The sequence below is a fragment of the Moschus berezovskii genome, chromosome 9 (assembly GCF_049115385.1).
Source record: "Moschus berezovskii isolate FMDL1 chromosome 9, NW_MosBer_1.0, whole genome shotgun sequence".
NCBI classification, from domain to species: Eukaryota; Metazoa; Chordata; class Mammalia; order Artiodactyla; family Moschidae; genus Moschus; species Moschus berezovskii.
In genome coordinates this window covers 18,633,000-18,654,470 of record NC_142468.1, presented here as the reverse complement: position 1 = coordinate 18,654,470, position 21,471 = coordinate 18,633,000, and the positions used below count along the sequence as shown (strand labels likewise).

At 36.7% G+C, this 21,471-nt stretch overlaps 1 protein-coding gene across 11 annotated transcripts in view; it reads right to left on the bottom strand.

Annotated features, from left to right (window-relative positions):
- The window catches only part of NUMB (NUMB endocytic adaptor protein), a 176,226-nt gene that overhangs the window by 26,241 nt on the left and 128,514 nt on the right, over positions 1-21,471 (bottom strand). For 6 of the 11 annotated variants that reach the window (XM_055436776.2, XM_088839470.1, XM_088839466.1 and 3 more), the window contains 3 exons: positions 11,548-11,622; positions 7,185-7,217; positions 4,379-4,408 (listed from right to left, as the gene is read on the bottom strand). In XM_055436776.2, the coding sequence (XP_055292751.2) occupies positions 4,379-4,408; positions 7,185-7,217; positions 11,548-11,622 (138 nt within the window). The remainder of the gene's footprint in view (positions 1-4,378; positions 4,409-7,184; positions 7,218-11,547; positions 11,623-21,471) is intronic. The other 5 variants (XM_088839468.1, XM_088839469.1, XM_088839472.1 and 2 more) reach the window with 2 other exon arrangements.

Genomic DNA, 21,471 nt, shown 5'->3' with positions numbered 1-21,471 from the left:
GGGAGAGTTTTAGAATTTGGTTTGTGACACACTAATGTGAAATGCCTTAGGGTGAAATGTGTGATGCTGATGATACTGTCACTGGTTCATACAGCAAGCTACTCTGGACACTTTGTTTGTATTTTAATTTTCAGAACAATCACAGGAAGTTGGAATTAGTCTTATCCCTTTTTTTTTTTTTTTTGTAATAGATGGGGAAGCTGAGGTACAAAATGGTTAAAAACATCTCCCAATGTCACAAGACTAATAAGCAGCTGAGGCAGAATTAAATACAAGCAATCCAGATCCCCAGTCTGTCCTTGACTCCTATGCTATACTATTTCTAAGATGGAAATACCACTCTGGAATTTATGGGAGATGTCTGGAGATAGAAACTTCAAAATCATCAGCATAGAGATGGTATTTAAATCCATGACAATGGATGAGATCATCAAGGGACAAGCGTAGGTAGAGAAGAGTCCACAGACTGAGAAGTAGGCAGCAATATAAGGGAAAATCAAGAGAGCATGACCCCTTAACTCCAAACGAATAGTGTTTCAAGGAGTGGGAGGGATGGGCTATGTCAAGTGCCCATCAATGTCAAGATAGGTTGAGTAAACAGAACCACTGGAATAATAATCCAGATGACTTGACAAATGGTGAGGGTAAAAGTCTGATAAACAGTGTTCAAGAGAGGAAAGGAGAGCAGAAACTGAAGGCACCAAAAAGAAACCTCCGTTTAAAAAGGAGGTTTGTTTCCATCCTAATGGACAATCCACTAGAGAAAGAAAAACTGATTATGGAGGATGAGGGATAGTGATACTAAAGTAAGTAAGAGCTGGAATAAGAATTTTGTGGAGGAGCTGGCCTCAGCTAGGAACACAGACAGCTTACCCCTTGAATAGGAGGGAAAATAGAGTATATATGTACGGATGCATGTAGGTGAGAAGATGTGGTATTGTGTTTGAGAGCTTTCTTCTAGTTGATTCTATTTGTTCAGTGAAGTAGGAAGCAAAGTCATCAACTGAAAGAGAGAGCAGAGTAAGAAATTCTGGAGATTTAAGGAAAAGGAAGGCACAGCCAAATAGTCACCTGAAAGTGAGAATAAACTGGACTAAATGAATGGAGACCATCTTGCTCATCGTTGATCTGGATAGCCTAATACAGTTCCTAGTATGTTTTAGGCACTAACTGTGACTTGAGGCCTGAGAACCACTGACTCTTTATGAATACAAATTAAAAAAACAACTTCAAAGGTTAATGAGTTTTGTTTTTTTTTTTTTTAGTCTAGAAAAGATCAGTGGCCAGGGCATTTGACATATTAGTTGATCATGTTACCGGAAATACTGAAACCAAGTATCAGTGGAAATATTCTAATGACTCCTGGGACTTTTTTATTTTTCCTTCTTTAGAAATTTGTTATATTGCACTTCAAAAACAAACCCTAAAAGGTGCATCTAATAAGATGTGAGAAAAGATAAAGTTTATAGAAGAAAGGGCATGGGAATTTAAAAAACAGAAAGGAAGAAAAGGAAAGAGGCAGCAGATACTCCCTTACTTGTAGAGGAAAGGACGCAGAGTGGTCTCAGTACAATGTGCCATTAAGGAGAAAACCTAAGAAATCTAAATAGAATGTAGATGTGAGCACACTGACTTAACATGATCATGAATACCATTTAAATGTTTTACTCTTGAGAATTAGTTGCAACCAATATAAAACCATGTGCTACTTTTCAACTATGTATTCTCTAAAACATAACCATTTCTAATGATGCCATTTAACAATTCTAACAGTATAAAAACTTGAAAAAAAAAATCTGGCAGTATATTAACAGTATCTGTTAGAACAGATATTACAATATTTTTGGTGATTTTTATACAATTAGAAGTGGTTAACCCCCTCCCCCAAATTAAATAATAGCCCAGGGAGGAGTTCACAAACTCAGATCCCCACAGGGTTAAAAGCAGGTAACAAAACGAGGACAACAGGGAGCTACAGGGATGTGGCAACAGGTAACCAAAGGGCATAACGGCTACTCAGCTCCGCATACAAAGTCAGCTGTTTTGCCAGATCTGCCATTCCTAAAATAGATATAATAGTTTTAATCTGAAAGCTTTCAATGTTGGAAATACTGGCAACTAATTTAAATTTATGAACTGTGTGCAGCCATACAATGTATGTTTGTGGGAAGCATTCAGGCCCTTGAGCAGTCTAGTGTCCCCTGCATCTGACATTTTTCCATTCACTGTAATGAAAGCCTCTTGAGGAAAGCGGAGACCAACACTGGGCAAGAGAAGGCATGCGGCACTTTGTTTCAGAATACTTGGTTTCAGAGGAGGCACTACCATTTACTACTAGCCGGGTGACCTCTTTGAGCTTGTTTATTCATTTGTAAAATGTAGTTTCATCAACTATCATGTCTAATTCACTGAACGGTTTTGAGCAGCAAGTTAGTAGGTCAAAACACATCACTAAGTATAAAGTTCTATATAAATACAAGTAGATGGCTGTGAGATACTAGAAAATATACACTGGTATTTGCCCCTGGTTCCTGGCACAGAGCTCCTGAAATCCTTGAAATTCCCCACGCAATAAGAACACAAAGAGCATCTCTTGTCCTGATATTTGTTCTCTGATCCCATCCCTGACACAAGGCTCCTAAAACCCTTGTAAATTCCTAAGTGATAAGAACACTAGGAGCATCTTTTGTTCAATGATACACTCCTGGGTGGCATCCTGGATAAGAACTTGTCACCAGAACCACCAAGCCATGATGAGAAGCTTGGGATTTTCAGTCTTATTCCTCCATCCTCTAAAAAAGGAAGAGGAGATGGAATTGGAATTAATAATCTATCACGTCTACACAAGGAAGCCACCACAAAATCCTAATAGTACAAGGTTCCAAGACCTTCCAGGTTAAACACATCCACATGGAGAAGGTGACATACGATTTCACAGGGACAGAAGCTCTGGCCCTTGGGGCACTCCTAGACTTTGCCCTATGTATGTCTTCATTTGGCTCTTCATCAGTATTCTTTATTACGTCCTTTAATAAACTGGTAAATGTAACTGTTTCCTTGAGTTCTGTGAGCTGTTCTAGCAAATTAATGAAACCTGAGGAGGAGGTCATGGGAACCTCCAATTTGTAGTCAAATTTGTAGTCAAAGACATAAGTTATTATGAGTAACCTGGGGACCGACTACCTGCAATTGGCATCGGAAGTAGGTGGGACCAGTCTTACGAGACTGAATCCTTAAATCTGTCGGGTCTGACACTATCTCCAAGTAGACAGGGTTAGAACTGAGTTAAACTGTAGTGTCTCAGCTTGTGTCACAGATAATTGCTTGGTGTAGGGGAAAAAAAAAATCTCTATACATTCGGTGACTAAAAGTAAAGTGTTTTTTGTCAGTAGTAAAGAGATACACAGGACAAAGACTAACAGGAGGCAGATTGAACTGAGTTTTTCTAATACAATGGCTTTAAAAAGAGACCTAACAGGGTGGCCTAAAAACATTTTATATCTTTATGTTCAGCCAGTTCCTCATAAAATGGTAATACTGATTTATTTAGCTCATGAGTTTCCTCAAATACATTAAAATTTAAGATCCTTTTCAAATGTTAAGGGCCATGTAATTGCTTGCTAATATTAATAAAACATTTGCTGAGTACAGCCAAATATACTAGGAGCTGTATATAGTACTTTCTAAAAAGTTGAGAATATTCTTGGCTTTCTTAAAATAATGAGCAATTTAATGTAGCTAAGTTTAGAAAAAGATATTTCAGAGTCTTAGGTTTTTTTTTCCCCTTCTAAGATGTATGTAATCTTACAATGGGTTAATAACACAGACCGTAAGACACCCAGGTTTATCTGTTCCTCATTAATAAAGCTTTTGAAAGTACTGCTTCCATTAGATGGAGGAACAGCGAGGTCAGGCCCCCGACAGGAACAGGACAGAGTATTCAGGTCCAGGACAACTAAGGGAAAAGCAGCAGCAGTTCTCCTGGTCATCAGGAGAACTAATAATTCATCAGGGCTAATAATTCTTTCACCCATCTACTGTTATGAAAATATGTTTGGTGGAAACTCTTGATAACTGTTTGACCATTAAAACAAACATAACATGAAGGCTAAGAAAGTACCAAAATTTATGAGGTGCTGCACTAGATAAAAACTCCCTAACATACTATTCTATGAGATTCTTCATTTTTAGCTTTCATCAAAACATAAATGACTGAGCAAACTCAACAAACCAAATCTCTTTCACCAGATGACTTCCTGTAGATTAGTGTTGAAAGTGAGTTAAACAATGGCAACTTGAAAAGTATAAAAGGCTCCAAATTCAAGAAAAGTTTTCATTTACAATTTCTGGAAAGATTATGGGTGATGCTTTCCCTCACCTTTGTTTCCAAACTCTTTGAATGAGTTAACTGTAATTAAAAAAAAAATTGTACGTAAGAATAAACTGCCTGGCCATATAAATAATTCTCCCCACAATAACGTAAGAATTCTGCACTGTATCTCTATGAGATGGAGAGGATCACTGAACTTATCCTGGTAATTATTTCATGACATATGAAGTTGAATCATTATGCTGTACACCTTAAACATACATTGCTGTATGTCAATTATATCTCAATAAAACTGAAAAATAAACAGAATTCTAAAGGTCAGTTTGACAGAAAACAACAAAATTCTGTAAAGCATTATCCTTCAATTAAAAAAATAAGTAAATTTTTAAAAAAGAAAAAAAAGAATTCTAAGGGTCCTATTTGTTCACATTATGGGACAGATCACTAGTAAGATTTAAACATCTCTAGATAAATGTTATTTGAACCACTGGAAAAGATTCTTTAAAGCTTTAATAAGTAAATTGACCAGAGACAAAAATCCAAAATTAAATTGCTACCTTTAAAGAAAAAAGGTAGAAAGTAAAAATGAGTTTTAGGAAGCTCTTTATTTACTAACATCTTTAAAAGGTTAAATCTTTTAAACTTTGCTTGTAAATAATCTGGAAATCGAGTGATTGTATAGCAAAGTGATTTAACAATGTAGACTCTGAAATCAGATTATTTGGGTTCAAATCCTAGACTCTACCACTTATTGTATCTGTGAATTCAGGCAGGTCACTTAACCCTCTGTAAACTTAAGTTGTCTGACTGTAAAACAGGAGAAAATAATAATTTCAGGCTTACTGTAAGGATTAAGTGAGATAATTCATAGTTTTATTTCTCATACCATATAAATTTGCGATATAGCAAAATGCAGTGAAAATAGCTAAGAAGCACAGTGTGACCCAGTTCAGTGGCATTAGATGCACAATGACCTCATTAAACACAGCAATGAATAGTCACCTGGGAACTGATTCTCACGTGATAGCTATTTTTGTCCTTTAACATGATGCTATAACCTTTTAAAAAAACACACTTTAACATATTTTTTATAAATCATATTAATATTTTCTACATCCTAGCATCCATTGATAAAACTGCTTTACCAAAGTAGATACATTAAAAACTGATCATTTAGAAAACACTTAAAATTATATTTTAATTGGGTTCATGTGAAATTGCTTTGAGAAATTATATTTGGAAGAGAAAAAATGCTCCACAAAAAAATCCTCTAAACAATCAGGATGCCTGTTTATAAGCATGCAAATGTCTACAGGATTAATTCTTTCTAGATATAGATCCCACAGTCTATGGACCTGTTAATGTGACTCACATTCTATGGACCTGTTAATTTTATTTATGCTCAAAATACCTACTAAAAATTTTACTGTGACAAGTGTGGATATATTACATGACTTTTTATTTCAGACTGATAGCAGTTACCAAATAAACCATTCAATCTAAAATCCTTCAAACTTGTTTACTTTAGTACAATGGTAGCTTAAACCAGAAGTGAAGTGGAAGTGTTAGTTGCTCAGTTGTGTCCAACTTTTGGTGACCTCATGGAGCATGCCAGGCTCCACTGTCCATGGAATTCTCCAGGCAAGACTACTGGAGTGGTTAGTCATTCCCTTCTCCAGGGATCTGACTGACCCAGGGATCAAACCCAGGCCTCCTGCCTCGGAGGCAGATTCTTTACCATCTGAGCCACCAAGGAAGCCCAACTTAAAGCAGAACATGTTGGGGGGAAAAAAGAGTTACAGCTAAAATACTTAACTGAGAAGGAAATGGAAACTAATCATTTTTAAAAACTGGTCTTCTTAGGGACTTCCCTGGCAGGCCAGCAGTTAAGACTCCGAGCTTCCACTGTAGGGGGCACAGGTTTGATCCCTGGTCAGGGAACTAGGATGCGGCATGCCATGTGGTGTGGCCAAAAAGGGGAAAAAAAAAATTCTCTAAGGTAACAAAACCACCCAGTGAAAAATTAACTGTGATGGGATTTTTATATTTTATATTCACATAAACACATAAACTTTTAGTAATATACACTGAGTTATAAAAATGACAGTAGTTTTTTCTTATACTGTCTCAGTCTGAATTATTTTGTGGCACTTACTCAAAACTAAACAATAAGCTTAGACACAAAAATGTTAGAAATGTATTTATCTATTTTTGTATTGTCATCCTATATATTATAAGGAAATCTGAACACTGAACAATCATTCTTTAAAAAGCACCTACATAAAGAACATTACACATATGACATACATTTGATAGACTACTAATTAACATAGTTTTTCTTAAATTCATGTTAAAAACCACAGGATCCCCAAATATAAGTTCACATACTTTACTTACTTCACCTGAAATTTAACATAAATTGAAAAAAAGTAATAACAAAGAATGTAAAATTTGGGATACATTTAATTTTCACTTGAATTTAGTATTTCTTCCTACTTCTCTGTCAATATTGAGCACTAAGTAAAGCCTACTTGTTCAAAAATATTCTAATATGAACAATTTTGCTAAATCAAATTAAATTTATTTTAACACCTAGTTTTGAGGAAGCAATTCTTTTTTAACCTACTTGATTTATTTATTGGACTTTCCTAGGAATTATCAGATTTAGTATCAACAAACACACAGGTAATATCATAAACAGCAGCTTCCAGATTCATTAATTTCCATATTCCGTCAAATCAATTCCTGTATTATAAAGAAATCAAAGCTGTACTTCTTTTTAAAAAATACATCAATGCTATACTAGGGGTGTAACTCCTTATAAAGCAAGGCACGAATGTGGCATCAAACTTACTTTTCCAAAGAAGCCTTTGAAGAACTTCCTTTCCTGGAGGAACAGGGGGACAAGTCGAGCGCTATTATTGTATGGGCTAAATGTCCCAGGGTTTCACAGCAATAAGCACACACAGAGGGTAGGTGAAGGGCAAAGTAGGAGAAGGGGAGGGAGTGAGAGTTTTAAAGAGTTATCCATACCAGGAGTGACAGGGAAAAAGGAAGGGTGCATGAAAATGCAGGGAAACATACTGTACGGCCTAAGAATCCACAGAAAGAGAAGAAATCAGAACCTGTATTCATGCAGAGCAACTAGTTACTTTAGCATTCTCTTTTGACGTTTAAAACAGATTATTCAAATTTGGCAGCAGAGAAAAAGATAATGACATACTGATTTGGTGAGATTTGCATTTAAATTTTCATAATAGTAAGTGGTTAATATATTGGTGGATATACATTTTTCAATTTAAAATCAGTGGTCGAATATGTGGAAGACACCAATTAAAAAACCAGTCCACACTCAAATGATCACACAGTAACATTAAAAAATGCTACACTTAAATTATAAGTGTGCAGCGAGGGTCCTTGTCAGACTTTTTCTTATTGAGTTAAAGATGTCACTTAGAGAATTTTTACTAATGCATTAGGACTGATTTATATGTATGTATGTGCTGATCAATTCCACAGCAATCATAGGGAATTAACAGATATCTTCGATTTCAAACACGGAATAAATCATCTATAAAGAACACAAGGCCAATGCTTTCACTGGAGTTGAGAAAACTAATATACTTGAGAACCAAACCACATCTGTAAGCCACAGCTGAAATCTGAGGAATATGGTCATATTGTCTTTAAAAATTCTATTTTAGAATAAAGAAATTTGCAGTGACAGTTATAAGTATATAAAGGTTAAAAAAGAGACAAGTGTCTGTGATCCCAGCACAAATTTTTAAGCATATACAAATTTTGAAAACTGGCCACCATGTGAAGTCTGAAGAATTTATGCAAAGTAGATGAGTTTTAATTCACCCAAGCTAGCTTAACGTTAACATTTCTTAGTTTTGGCTGAAGTATACTTTAAGCCTTTGCCTTTTATAAACTGTTATTAACAGTGAACAAATACCTAGAAAAAGACAACTATACAGAAATTTGACTCTCTTAGATAATTTATCTAAGAAGATGATATGGTTAGATAGCATCACCAACTCAATGGACATGAATCTGAGCAAACTCGGGAGATCGTGGAAGACAGAGGTGCCTGGCATGCTGCAGTCCAAAGGGTCACAAAGAGACGGACGTGACTGAACAACAACAGATAATTTATAAATTCATTCAATACTCTCAAACACTAGTTTGTTTTTTGAAATATTTGAAAAATCAAATATTTCCATAAAATGTTTTCAATTTAAGCTAGAAATATAAGGAAAGTGGGTAGTTACACAGTAAGACTAAGCTTATTTCTGCTGCCAAGTTTGGTGACTCTAGTTTTGTTAGACTTTTAGGTAACCACCAGCTTTTAAAAGGTGCAGGCCATGTTAAAAGATTCACCATTCTTTAGGGACAGAAAGGTACCAGAAGAAGATTCATTAATATTTAATTTAGCTCCCAGAAAGTTCCTGTTAAACATGGAGTTTGCCTTCTTTTTATAAAAGACCTCAGATGTTAATGAAAAAAGATGACGTGCAAAATGCATCAAAAGACAGTTATTAGATTAGCGAATAAAACTTATTTAAAAAACAATTATGATTCTTTTACCTGCTAAAACAAGAACATATATTAAAACAAATATATCAAATAGTGAATAAAAAACCAACATATTAGAAACTGGTAGTGTAATGAAACTAGTCTAAAACCAAGACAGAGTGGGAAAGACATTTACAGAGACAATGGGAAGAAAAGACATTTTAAAAGGTCATCTTGCACCAGTATCAAGCAAGATAACCAAAGGCCCAAAACACTTTTTATAAAATTGGTACTCCTCACCCTGCTACTGTGTCACAAAGGCATTGAAAATGGGCAACACTCATTTCTGTCATTTATCTTATACAATCTACACCCCTAAATGGCTAAGTAAATTATGCCACAAAATAAATGAATTGAAAATACTGTACCTAACTTTATGAATATAATGTAAAAAAAAATTAAACATATCTATGCTCTGAGAAGTATATGTTGTTTAATTACAAAATCTTTTCATTTGAGAATATTAAGTATGTTGGTAACTTCTAATTGAAGTTAAAGTAATCATAAATTTTAAGGAATCAGAAGGAAAATAAAAAAAACTGTCCTTGCAAAGTATCCTGCTTCTTCAGTCTCCCACAAATTTAAAGAGCACTAGAATACTACATTTTTAGTTCAACAATCATTTGAGTGATAGGTTTAAGATGTTTGTTTTCCTATTTAACTGGTACATCTGAGCTACATAATTCTTTAAATTTTAAAACTTTTTGGCATTCAAACTTGTTCCAGACATGCTATTTCTTCTTCAGTCTGTAGGTTTGTACATTTTTATGTTTGCTTCCATTTATTTGAAACTCTAAGAGGAGTATTTATCATCTATAAAAATAAACACATCTCCAGACACAGTTTTTGGCACATATACGCATCTGGCACAGTAGATTACAGATGTTTGTTAGATAAATGTTTGGTAAAAGGAGGAAAAAAGGCATCTAGAAATTTCTGTGTAGTAAAAATATGAAAAGACAAAAATCATGTATTTTTGAAGACTAACATGATATGATATGAGGATGAACAATATCTGAAGACGTACAACTTCCTGCAACCATTTCCATACAGCATGAGAAAGGGTATTAGTAGAAGGGGAAGTTTCATTGAGTATTAACAAATGAGAAACTGACACAAAGAGCTCAGCCCGGTGCTCTGTGACAACCTAGAGGGTTCAAAAAGGAGGGGATATTTGTATGTTTATGGTTGATTCACGATCCTATACAGCAGAAACCAACACACTTTGTTAAGTTAAAAAGTTTTAAAAGTGTTCTTATTCTCTTAGTGAACTCAGAATTATTTTGTTAAATAAGAGATTGAATTTAAGTTTCTTGGAAAACTATTATCTGCAGCTGCATTTAACTGGGGAACATATTTAAGTGGACATGGTAAATCTATAAAACTATGAAGTTCCTCTAACATTAATGATGATTAAATGAAGAGCACAGATAAGAAAGAAGGTATTCAAACATTTAAGAATTTAAATAACCAAAATCTGAGGTAAAGGGTATGTATGTGTATCTGTATATTGTTCTGGGATGTCCTTTTTTTTTAAGTTTTTGCATACCATAATCCATACCATAATCAGTTTTCTCCTCCTTTCCTTTCTACAATAGATTCAAACATTTGTTGGAAAACACAATCCACTTCGACGAGTTGGTTGCTTCCATGATTTTATATCTTTTATCTTGAGGAATTATATATAAGAGATCATATAAAATATACCAAGAATCAGAAAAGTTTTGATTAAGCAAATTGAAGAGGGAAAAAAAAGCACTCATTCATTAGTAGCCAAACTTGTGGCAGCCTAGCATACCAGCAAACCCAAAGCAACAAGTATTTAATGCTGTCTGGGGCAAGGGCATGCAGAAGTAATGCTTAAAGCTTTCACAGCAAAGGCAGGAAAGGCCACACGCTGGAGAAAAGGAAGGCTGTGAAAAGGGCTGTCAGAATCTAAGAAACATTCTTCAAACCTATCCAAACTATGAAGTTAACACCTTAATCTGAACCTTTATGAACTCTGAACTCCTTTTATTAAATACACAGGCATATGCCTGGGATGTATTCTATGGTGTAATAGGCAAAACAGACATTACTGATCCTTGAAAAGGACTCTCCACTTCAAGTACGCTGAAGTTTGTGCAAAAGGCAGGGAAATACTTAATGTTAGAGAAGTACAGAGAAGGAAACTGGGGAGTAGCAGTAATGATAGTAAGTCTCCCCAAAATAAACCTCACCAGCCATTAACAGATATCTCTATTTTATACTTTTTTCCCTGGAAAGCTGTTTCCTACAGATTTAAAATTACCAGTTTATAACCCAGTTATCACAGCTAGGTTAAGTGACTAACTGAAATAGTTATACCCCGGTTTTAGAATATTTTTCATCTATAAGAGTTCATATCACTAGTTTAACATTGGTTCTGAATTAAAACTATCTTTTAGATGATGTCTGGCCTACAATGAAGGAGCTGGTCATTAAAACTTACATCTTTGGATGGACAACGTGAAATGCTCTTTATTAATGAGCACACATCTTTTGCACTAAAAGAAACACTGTTCTTACTGGATAGTGGGTCACTGAAGTTTACTGAGCAAAATCTTTTGAGAAAGTGTTTATAGCATACAGATCAACACTGGCAACCATCAAATACATACAGCTTTCAATCTTTTTACAGCATCTTCACAGATGTGCATTCCTCTTGACTCATCAACTTCTACATGCCCAAGGTACTGCAGAAAGAAGAGAAGAGTTAGGGATATTGCTGTGTTTACTGAGTAGCTACTATATGGTAGACATTATGTGGTTCAGTTCAGTTTAGTTCAGTTCAGTCGCTCAGTTGTGTCCGACTCTCTGCGACCCCATGAATCACAGCACGCCAGGCCTCCCTATCCATCACCAACTCCCGGAGTTCACTCAAACTCATGTCCACAGAGTCGGTGATGCCATCCAACCATCTCATTTTCGGTCGTCCCCTTCTCCTCCCGCCCCTAACCTTTCCCAGCATCAGAGTCTTTTCCAGTGAGTCAACTCGTCGCATGAGGTGGCCAAAGTATTGCAGTTTCAGCTTCAGCATCAGTCCTTCCAATGAACACCCAGGATCGATCTCCCTTAGAATGGACTGGCTGGATCTCCTTGCGGTACAAGGGACTCTCAAGAGTCTTCTCCAACACCACAGTTCAAAAGCATCAATTCTTCGGCGATCAGCTTTCTTCACAGTCCAACTCTCACATCCATACATGACCACGGGAAAAACCATTGCCTTGACTAGATGGACCTTGGTTGGCAAAGTAATGTCTCTGTTTTTTAATATATTATCAAGGTTGGTCATAACTTTCCTTCCAAGGAGTAAGCGTCTTTTAATTTCATGGCTGCATTATGTGGTAGAAAACTGAATACTAAAATTCCACTCAAGAAACTCATAGCATTACAGAACAGTTAAGATAATGTGACTTTACTTATCCTCAGTGTCCTCATATGAATGAGATTAAGAATAAAGTTCCCAAAGAGTTGTTAAAGGGGAGTAGGTGAAATAGAACATGATAAGGAAAGGTAAATGTCAGGTTAACATGCAGGTAAATGTTACCTGAATTTACTGAATCTGAGGCATAAAAGCCTGTGCTAGACACTGTATCTCTAGACATAAAAAATAATCCTAAAACAAAGAATGTGTGTGTGTATATACTGAAAAGGTACAAAGAAAAATAACCGCTATTCAAGGCCTGAAGAGACACATACTCTTTTTACGGGAAGCACATAAGAAAAGGGCTGAAAACTAAAATTTTAAGACAGTACATCTGAGCTTTAAAATATGTATAGAACTTGAAAAAGCCATATGGGAAAGGCTGGAAAACTATTTTAGGCAGGGAGAACTTAACAAAAGCTATAGGTGTGGAAAAGAATAATGAACATCAGCAAGTATTCCTCATCTGGCAAGAATATGAGGTATATGCAGCTATGAAACTTGAATACTGAAATGAGTCAGAGACAATGGAGAGCTAAAAAGCTTTTTTTTTGTGCAAGGTAGTAACATTATTCAAATTGTATCTTAGTATGGCAATAGTCTTGGGTTAAAAAGTACAAGGGATGATGGCAATATCACAAGTGCTCATTTAAAAGGAAATTTAGAGTCTGGTTCTGGTAAGATGGGAGTAGACATGCCTTACCCTGTCCTGACTTCCCACTGTCAATGAAGGAGACTTAAAAAGATGCAGGTTCAATCCCTGGGTTGGGAAGATCCCCTGGAGAAGGAAATGGAAGCCCACTCCAGTATTCTTGCCTGGAGAATCCCATGGATAGAGAAGCCTGGTGGGCTACAGTCCATAGGGCTGCACAGAGTTGGACACAACTGAAGTGACTTAGTATAGCATGACATCCTGTCCCACACTCTGAATGAAATCATAAAACCAGAATAGAATGCATGGAGCACCTATCTGAGTTCTCTGTAAACAGTGTAAGATAAATCAGAGAATATCAGAATTCAAGGTATCTCTGAAATGGCAGGGAGTTTACCTTCCATGCCCCCCTTCCCTCCTTTGGTCCCTTCAGCTTGAACTTAACACAGCCAGATATCCAAAAGGGAGTGCTATGGCACAGTGAGAACTCTGGGAAAAGCACTCTATCTCTGGCTCAAGGACCAGGTATGCGAATACCTTAACCTCAAAGAGTATAGGAATCCCCATCCCTTTTATTTATTTTTGTTCTTTCACACCCCAATCCCCAGGAAACCCTGTGGTGGTGTCAGTGGGAGCAGCAAGGGAAACCTACAAGAGCCACGCACCTCTCACAGACTGTGATTCCAGAAAGGTGAAGTCAACATCCCCAACCCCCACTTCTGCTTTCTTACCCTCTCCCTGAATCTCCCACCATTTGGCCCTGGATGAAGGTGAAACAGTAGCAACTCATGGGCACAATAACTAGTGCCCTAGGAAACACAGGCATAGAGAGTTTAAGTAAGCTGCTCAAAACCATTCAGCCAGTGAAAGCTCAAACCCAAGCAGCCTGACCCACAACAGTCTTACAATGCTCACATGTTGAATTTTTCATTTTTACTCCCATCTTTCCAATACTGACTGAATGCATAAAACCTACAAAATTAAAATCAATTTAGAAAACTGCTGGACTTTAGGTAACAAAATACCTGAGGTATCAATCATAAAAATCATAAACTGAGGGCAAAACAATTAAATGTCTAAAAAATTGTAACTGCTGTAATTTTGAATAAACATAAAACAGCAAGATTCACTTTTAAGTGAATTAAATAATATATTCAGTTATATATATTTTATATATTCATCTTCAGATTCTTTTTTATTATCGGTTATTACAAGATATTGAATATAGCTCCCTGTGCTATAATAGGTCCTTATTGGTTATTTTTTTTATATACAGTAGTGTGCATCTGTTAGTCCCAAACTCCTGATTTATCCCTTCCCTCTTCTTTCCCATTTAGTAACTCTAAGTACATTTTTTATGTCTGTTGAGTTTGTTTCTGTTTTACAAGTTCATTTGTATCATCTCTTTTAGATTCCACGTATAAGAGACATCATACATTTGTCTTTCCCTGACTTCTTCACTTAGTATGATAATCTCTGGGTCCACTCATGTTGCTGCAAATGACATTATTTCATTCTTTCTACGGCTGAGTAATATTCCATTGTGTGTGTGTGTATATATATACACCACATTTCCTTTATCCACTCATCTGTTGATAGATACTTAGGTTGCTTCCATGTCTTAACTATTATAAACAGAGCTGCTATGAACACTGGTGTATGTATCTTTTGTGTGTATGTGTGTGCATGTTTATGTTTTGGCTGCACCACACAGCTTGTGGGATCTTCGTTCCTCAACTAGGGATGGGACTAAGTGGAAGCATGCAGTCTAAACCACTGGACTGCCAGGTAAGTACCTGCATATATCTTTTGGAATTATAATTTTCCTCAGATATATGCCCAGGAGTGTGATTGCTGGATCATATGGTAATTCTATTTTTAGTTTTTTTTTTTTTTTAAGGAAACTGCATACTGTTTTCCATTGTGGCTGTACCAATTTATATTCCCACCAATAGTGAAGGAGGGTTCCCTTTTCTCCAAACCCTTGTCAGCATTTATTATTTGTAGGCTTTTTGATAATGGCCCTTCTGACTGCTATGAGGTGATAACCTCTTTGTAATTCTGATTTGCATTTCTCTAATAATCAGCAATGTTGAGCATCTTCTAATGTGCCTGTTGGCCATCTGTATGTCTTCTTTGAAGTAATGTCTATTTAGGTCTTCTATTCACCCTTTCATTGGGTTGTTTGTTTTTTGATATTACACTGTACTGAAATGCTTATATATTTGGAAATTAAGTCCCTGTTGGTCATATCGTTTCCAAGTATTTTCTGCCAGTCCACAGGTTGTCTTTTGTCTATGGCTCCCTTAGCTGTGCAAAAGTTTCTGAGTTTGACTAAGTCCCATTTGTTTACTTTTGTTTTTATTTCTTTTGCATTGGGAAGCTGATCTAAGAGAATATCACTAGGATTTACGTCAGAGAATGTTTTACCTATGTCCTCTTCTAGGAGTTTTATGGTGTCATGTCTAATATTTAAGTCTTTAGGACATTTTGAGTTTGAGTTATTTTTGTGCGTGGTGTGAGGGAGTGTTTTAACTTCACTGATTTATATGTGGCTGTTCAGTTTTCCTAATACCACTTCCTGAAGAGACTGTCTTTTCTCCAGTGTACATTCTTGCCTCCTTTGTTGAAGATTAATTGACCACAGGTGTATACATTTATTTCTGGGTTCTCTATTCTGTTCCACTGATCCATATGTCTGATTTTACACCAATACCACGTTGTTAACTACTGTTAAACAACTACTACTACTGTAGCTTTGTAGTATTGTCTGAAGTTGGGAGGGGGGTCATGGTTAATGCCTCCAGCTTTGCTCTTTTTCCTCAGGATTGCCTTGGCAATTCTGGGTCTTCTGTGGTTCCGCATAAGTTTTAGGAGTATGTGTTCCACTTCTGTGAAAAATGTCATAGGTAATTTGATAGGAATTGCATCAAAATTTGTAGATTGCTTTGGGTAGTATGACCATTTTAACAATATTAATTCTTCCAACCCAAGAGCATGGGATATCATTTTATTTCTTGGAACTGTCTTCAATTTCCTTTATCAATGTTTCACAGTTCTCAGCATGTAAGTCTTTCACCTCTTTGGCCAGGTTTACTCCCAGGTATTTTATCTTTTTTGATGCAATTTTAAGCAGGATTTTTTTTTTAAAAAAAAAACTTGTTCTTTCTGCTATTTCATTGTTAGTGTAAAGAAATGGAACAGATTTCTGTATGATAATATTGCATCCTGTACCTTGCTGAACTCATTTATCAGTTCTAAAAGTTTCTGTGTGGAGTTTTTAGGGTTTTCTATATAAAGCATCATGTCATCTGCATATGATGACTATTAACCTCTTCCCTTCCAATTTGGAGAAATGAATAGAGATTTCAAAGTGTTTCCAAAGGTTTTATTCTATCATCTTGATCAACTCTACTGGTCACATATAGGTATTTATGATGGGGGGCGGGGAGAGAGGGGGAAAGGAAGGAAGACTTGAAGAAAAGACTTGGTAAAAAGAAGAAAATAAAAGTATCTCACATGGACTGACTCAATCACATAATCTATTTTAGAAATGTGGAGATGGAAATCAGCCTTGTGTCTATGAGAAAAACATGCCAACTGAAAAAAACATTATTAAAAAGGTCTCTTTTCCTCTCTGAGACACTATCTCACTGAAGAACTGCAGCTGATTTATGCTTTAATGGCTAAAATATTTGACACTGCGACTTCTTTTGTCTGTATGCCTTTTCCAAACTCTCTCTGAGTCAGGGACTTTTAGTCACAAAAATGTAGCTTAGAAAAACTAGTATGTAGAATTTCATTCTTGGATGAACTACGTCATTTTTCATTTTCTTGAAAAAAATATTTAAAAAGTAGATTATGCCTCTGCTTTCATACTGTTATCCATGAGAAGAATTGCAGAGCTCTGATGTGAGAGACTACATAGTCAGCAGTTCTCAACATTAACAAAAAGTGACAGTCATTAATTTATAAGAAGCTATAAGGCACATATAACATAGCCTATGTTATATAGCAAATAGGATGCAGATGTGCACGACATACATCAAAGCTTGTTTAGGGGTTTTTATCAAAAAGAAGTAGCTAAATTAAAACGGACTATTTTTTATGTATAAATTTGGAGCACAATTACATTTGAACAATTGATCTAAACTAAGTATATATGGGAACACCCCAGCGGTCCAGTGGTTAGGACTCTGTGCTTTCACTGCTGAGAGCTGGGGTTCAATCCCCGGTTGCAGAACTAAGATCCCACAAGTCACTCAGCACAGCCCCCAAAAAAAAAAAAAACTGAACTAAGCATATGGGTTAAATCTAATCACTTAAATTTAAAGCTTAAAATAAAGCGATGAAAAAAACTTCCCCTTTCCAAATGAGACACTAGATGTCAAAAAAGTTAAGTGCTTTAGACAAGGCCATATAACTAGTAAATTAACAGGTGATAGGTCTGATAGTACTGAAAAGTACTGCTGTCTACAATCTGTTTCCTTAGACACCTAAGAATTTGCTTTCTTTTTTTGGGTCTTTGGTAAAAAAAAAAAAATCACTTTTCATGAGGGCTTCCCTGATGATCCTATTTTAAATCTCACCCTCCATGGCACTTCCTTAACACCTCATTCCCTTTTTATATATTAGGTACTGTGTATATATTTATTTGTTCACTGTTAATGTACACTAGAATGTATGCACTGTGCAAAGATTTTGTCCATTTTGTTCCCTTGTGTTCACAGTGCCCAGATGTCTGCAACACAACAAGCACTCAGTGAGTATCTTCTGACTATGTCAATGGGTTACTGGACTCACAGAGAAAGAAATGTAACACATTACTTAGTGCCATCTTGACTCACTGGAAAAGACTCTGATGCTGGGAGGGATTGGGGGCGGGAGGAAAAGGGGACGACAGAGAATAAGATGGCTGGATGGCATCACCGACTTGATGGACATGAGTTTGAGTGAACTCTGGGAGTTGGTGATGGACAGGGAGGCCTGGCTTGCTGTGATTCATGGGGTCGCAAAGAGTCGGACACAACTGAGCGACTGAACTGAACTGAAACAATAATAAGTCATAATAATGAAAACTTTTACAATAAACTCAAAACAGAGAGACAATCAATGGTGTAGAACAGAATGCAAATGTTACGAGCTACATAAGGTTAAAAAGAAAAGCATAGCTGATATAAGTTTGAAGGTAGGAGAACACGTCACAATTTATGTTAAAAGCTTATCTGAAATATCTCACTGCTCCAATGCAAAGACACATTTTTTTTCAAATTTCTAATGTTACAGAAAGAAGAGCAAATTATGAAGTACTAGCCACTGCCAGCATCCTAGCAAGCTTATATGTGAATATAATGTATCTGTTCAACCAACTGTCATTTCAGTTGATTTATTTCATTGGTTTCATACACGACTGAACATTAAGTTTTACAGTGTGAAGCAGCTTTGAAATGAAACATTGAGTATGCAGAAAACTGTCACACTCAAGCAGTAAAATTGTAAGCAACAGAAAATATCTCCTGGGATAAACAGAATTTTTACAGCTAAGAAAGGTTGGTATGACCAATGCATAAGTCCTCAGGCACCAAACATCTATCAAAAACTTGACTCCTTTTCAAGAGAAGATATTTAACTTGCAGTGTTTTTTAAAAAATCAATTAAGGAAAACACCCAAAAAATAAGAAATGCAGATTAAAAACTTCAACAGTCAGTTGTTATCTAACCAATAACAAGAGCAGCAGCAAATATTTACTGTGTACTCACTATGTACTCAGAGAAGGCAATGGCACCCCACTCCAGTACTCTTGCCTGGAAAATTCCATGGACAGAGGAGCCTGGTAGGCTGCAGTCCATGGGGTCGAGAAGAGTCGGACACGACTGAGCGACTTCACTTTCACTTTTCACTTTCGTGCATTGGAGAAGGAAATGGCAACCCACTCCAGTGTTCCTGCCTGGAGAATCCCAGGGACGGCAGAGCCTGGTGGGCTGCAGTGGGGTCGCACAGAGTCGGACACGACTGAAGTGACTTAGCAGCAGCAGCAGCAGCAGCACTATGTGCTAGTGGTGTGTTTTTCATATAATGTATCGACTCATTTAATTTTCAGGTGTGCTAAGTCGCTTCAGTCCTGTCCGACTCTTTATGACCCCATGGACTGTAGCTCATCAGGCTCCTCTGTCCATGGGATTCTCCAGGCAAGAATACTGGAGTGGACTGCTGTGCCCTCCTTCAGGGAATCTTCCTGACCCAGGGATCAAACCCACATCTCTGACGTCTCCTGCATTGGCAGGCGGGTTCTTTACCACTAGCACTACCTGGGAAGCCCTAACTTAATTTTCATAACTTATACTAATTCCAGTTCTCATTTTATAGATGAAAAAACTGAGGCACAGAGAGGCTAAGTAATTTCTTTTTAAATTTTTTATTAACATATAGTTGATTTAAACTGTTTCAGGGTGATTCAATTTACACACACACACACACATGCACGCATGTGGGCTTCCTGGCCGCCCAGCTTCTCAGGTGGCACTAGTGGTAAAGAACCTGCCTGCCAATGCAGGTTAGACTAAGAGATGCCAGTTTGATCCCTGGGTCAGCAAGATCCCCTGGAAGAGGGCATGTCAATCCACTCCAATATTCTTACCTGGAAAAGCCCATAGAGCATGGCAGGCTGCAGTCCATGGGGTTGCACAGACTTGGACACAACTGAAGTGACTTAGTGCATGCACATGCACATACACATACACACACACACACACACATATTCTTTTTCAGATTCTCCCTCATAGGTTATTACAAAAAAATTAGGATAGTTCTCTGTGCTATACAGCAGGTCCTTGTTGGTTATCTTTTTTATATTAATATATAGTAGTGTATATATGTTAATCCCAAACTCCTAATTTATCCTGCACCCACTTTCCCCTTTGGTAATTGTAAATTTGTTACCTATATCTGTGCTTCTACTTCTGTTTTGCGCTGATACATAAGTTCATTAAAAAAAATTTTTTTTTAAGATTCCATATATAAGTAATATGTTTTTTATCTTTTTCTTTCTGGCTTACTTCAGTTAGTGTGATAATCTCCAGGTCCATCCATGTCGCTGCCAATGGCTTTATTTCATTCTTTATTTATTTTTGGCTGTTCTGGGTCTTCACTGCTGTGCACGGGCTTTCTCCAGTCGCAGTGAGCGGGGGCTACTCTTCATTGAAGTGCAAGGGCTTCTCATCACAGTGGCTTCTCTTGCTGTGGAACACAGGCTCTATGTTTGCAGGCTTCAGATGTTACAGCACATAGGCTTCAGAAGTTGTGGCATACAGGCTGGGTTGCTCCGAGGCATTTGGGATCTTCCTGGATCAGGGATCGAACCTGTGCCTCCTAAACTGGCAGGCGGATTCTTATCCATTGTGTCAACAGGTAAAACTTCTCTTTCTTTTTAATTTGGCCGCACCAGGTCTTACTTGCAGCACATGAACTCTTATTTGTGGCACGTGGGATCCAGTTACTTGACAAGGGATCAAACCTAGGCCCCTTGCAATGGGAATGTGGAGTCTCAGCCACTGGGCCAATCAGGGAAGTCCCTATTTCATTCTTTTTTATGGCTAATATTTCATTGTATATACATACCACATCTTCCTAATCCATTCATCAGAGAGTAAGTCATTTTTAAGACAGATCATACAGTTAATAGTAACTGGCATAGATCAAACACAAATTCAGGTAGTTTGGCTTAAAAATGTATGCTTTTACAAAAGTCTAGATGCCTCTCCAGAATTTTATTACAGAGCCACTGAAGCACAGGAAGCAGGAAAGTGACATTACTATATTTACAATTTAGAAAGATCACTACTATGCACTAAGACAATAGTTTGGAAGGGAAACAAGATCAAAAGCAAAAAAAAAAAAAAAGTCAAGAGCTCTTACAGTGGTCTGAGGGAGAAAACAAAGATGAGGACTTGATTAAAGCCATGGCAGTAGGAAAAAATAACACAAAATGAGAGGATAGTGAAGATCATATACGATATAGTGACACTGCTAGTTGCCTACATGACAGTCATCCTTTCAACTGGAATCCCTGCAAGAAGAGCTTGCCTCCTTGGTACAGGCTGCAAATATCAAATAATTGTTTTCTTGACTTTCAACTATAGATTTGACTTGATTCCATCTTAGCCAACGGAAAGTAATGGGAAGCCTCCATGTATCTGTCTGTAAAGAGTCGACCCATTCTGATACAAAATGCATTTGTTCCCCCGGTCTTTACCGTTTGATAATAATAAGCGAGGACATAATTCTGTTTATTAATAGTATCTTTTTTTTTATTAGCAGACAGAATTGTAAGACAAGCTTTGAAACCTACTTTAATCACTGCTCTAATATTATTACACTTTCACAGGCACCAGTATATTTAAAAACACATGGCAGAGATCAAACCAGCTGGAGCTTCATTTGACTAATGTCTAGTAACTGCATTTCTA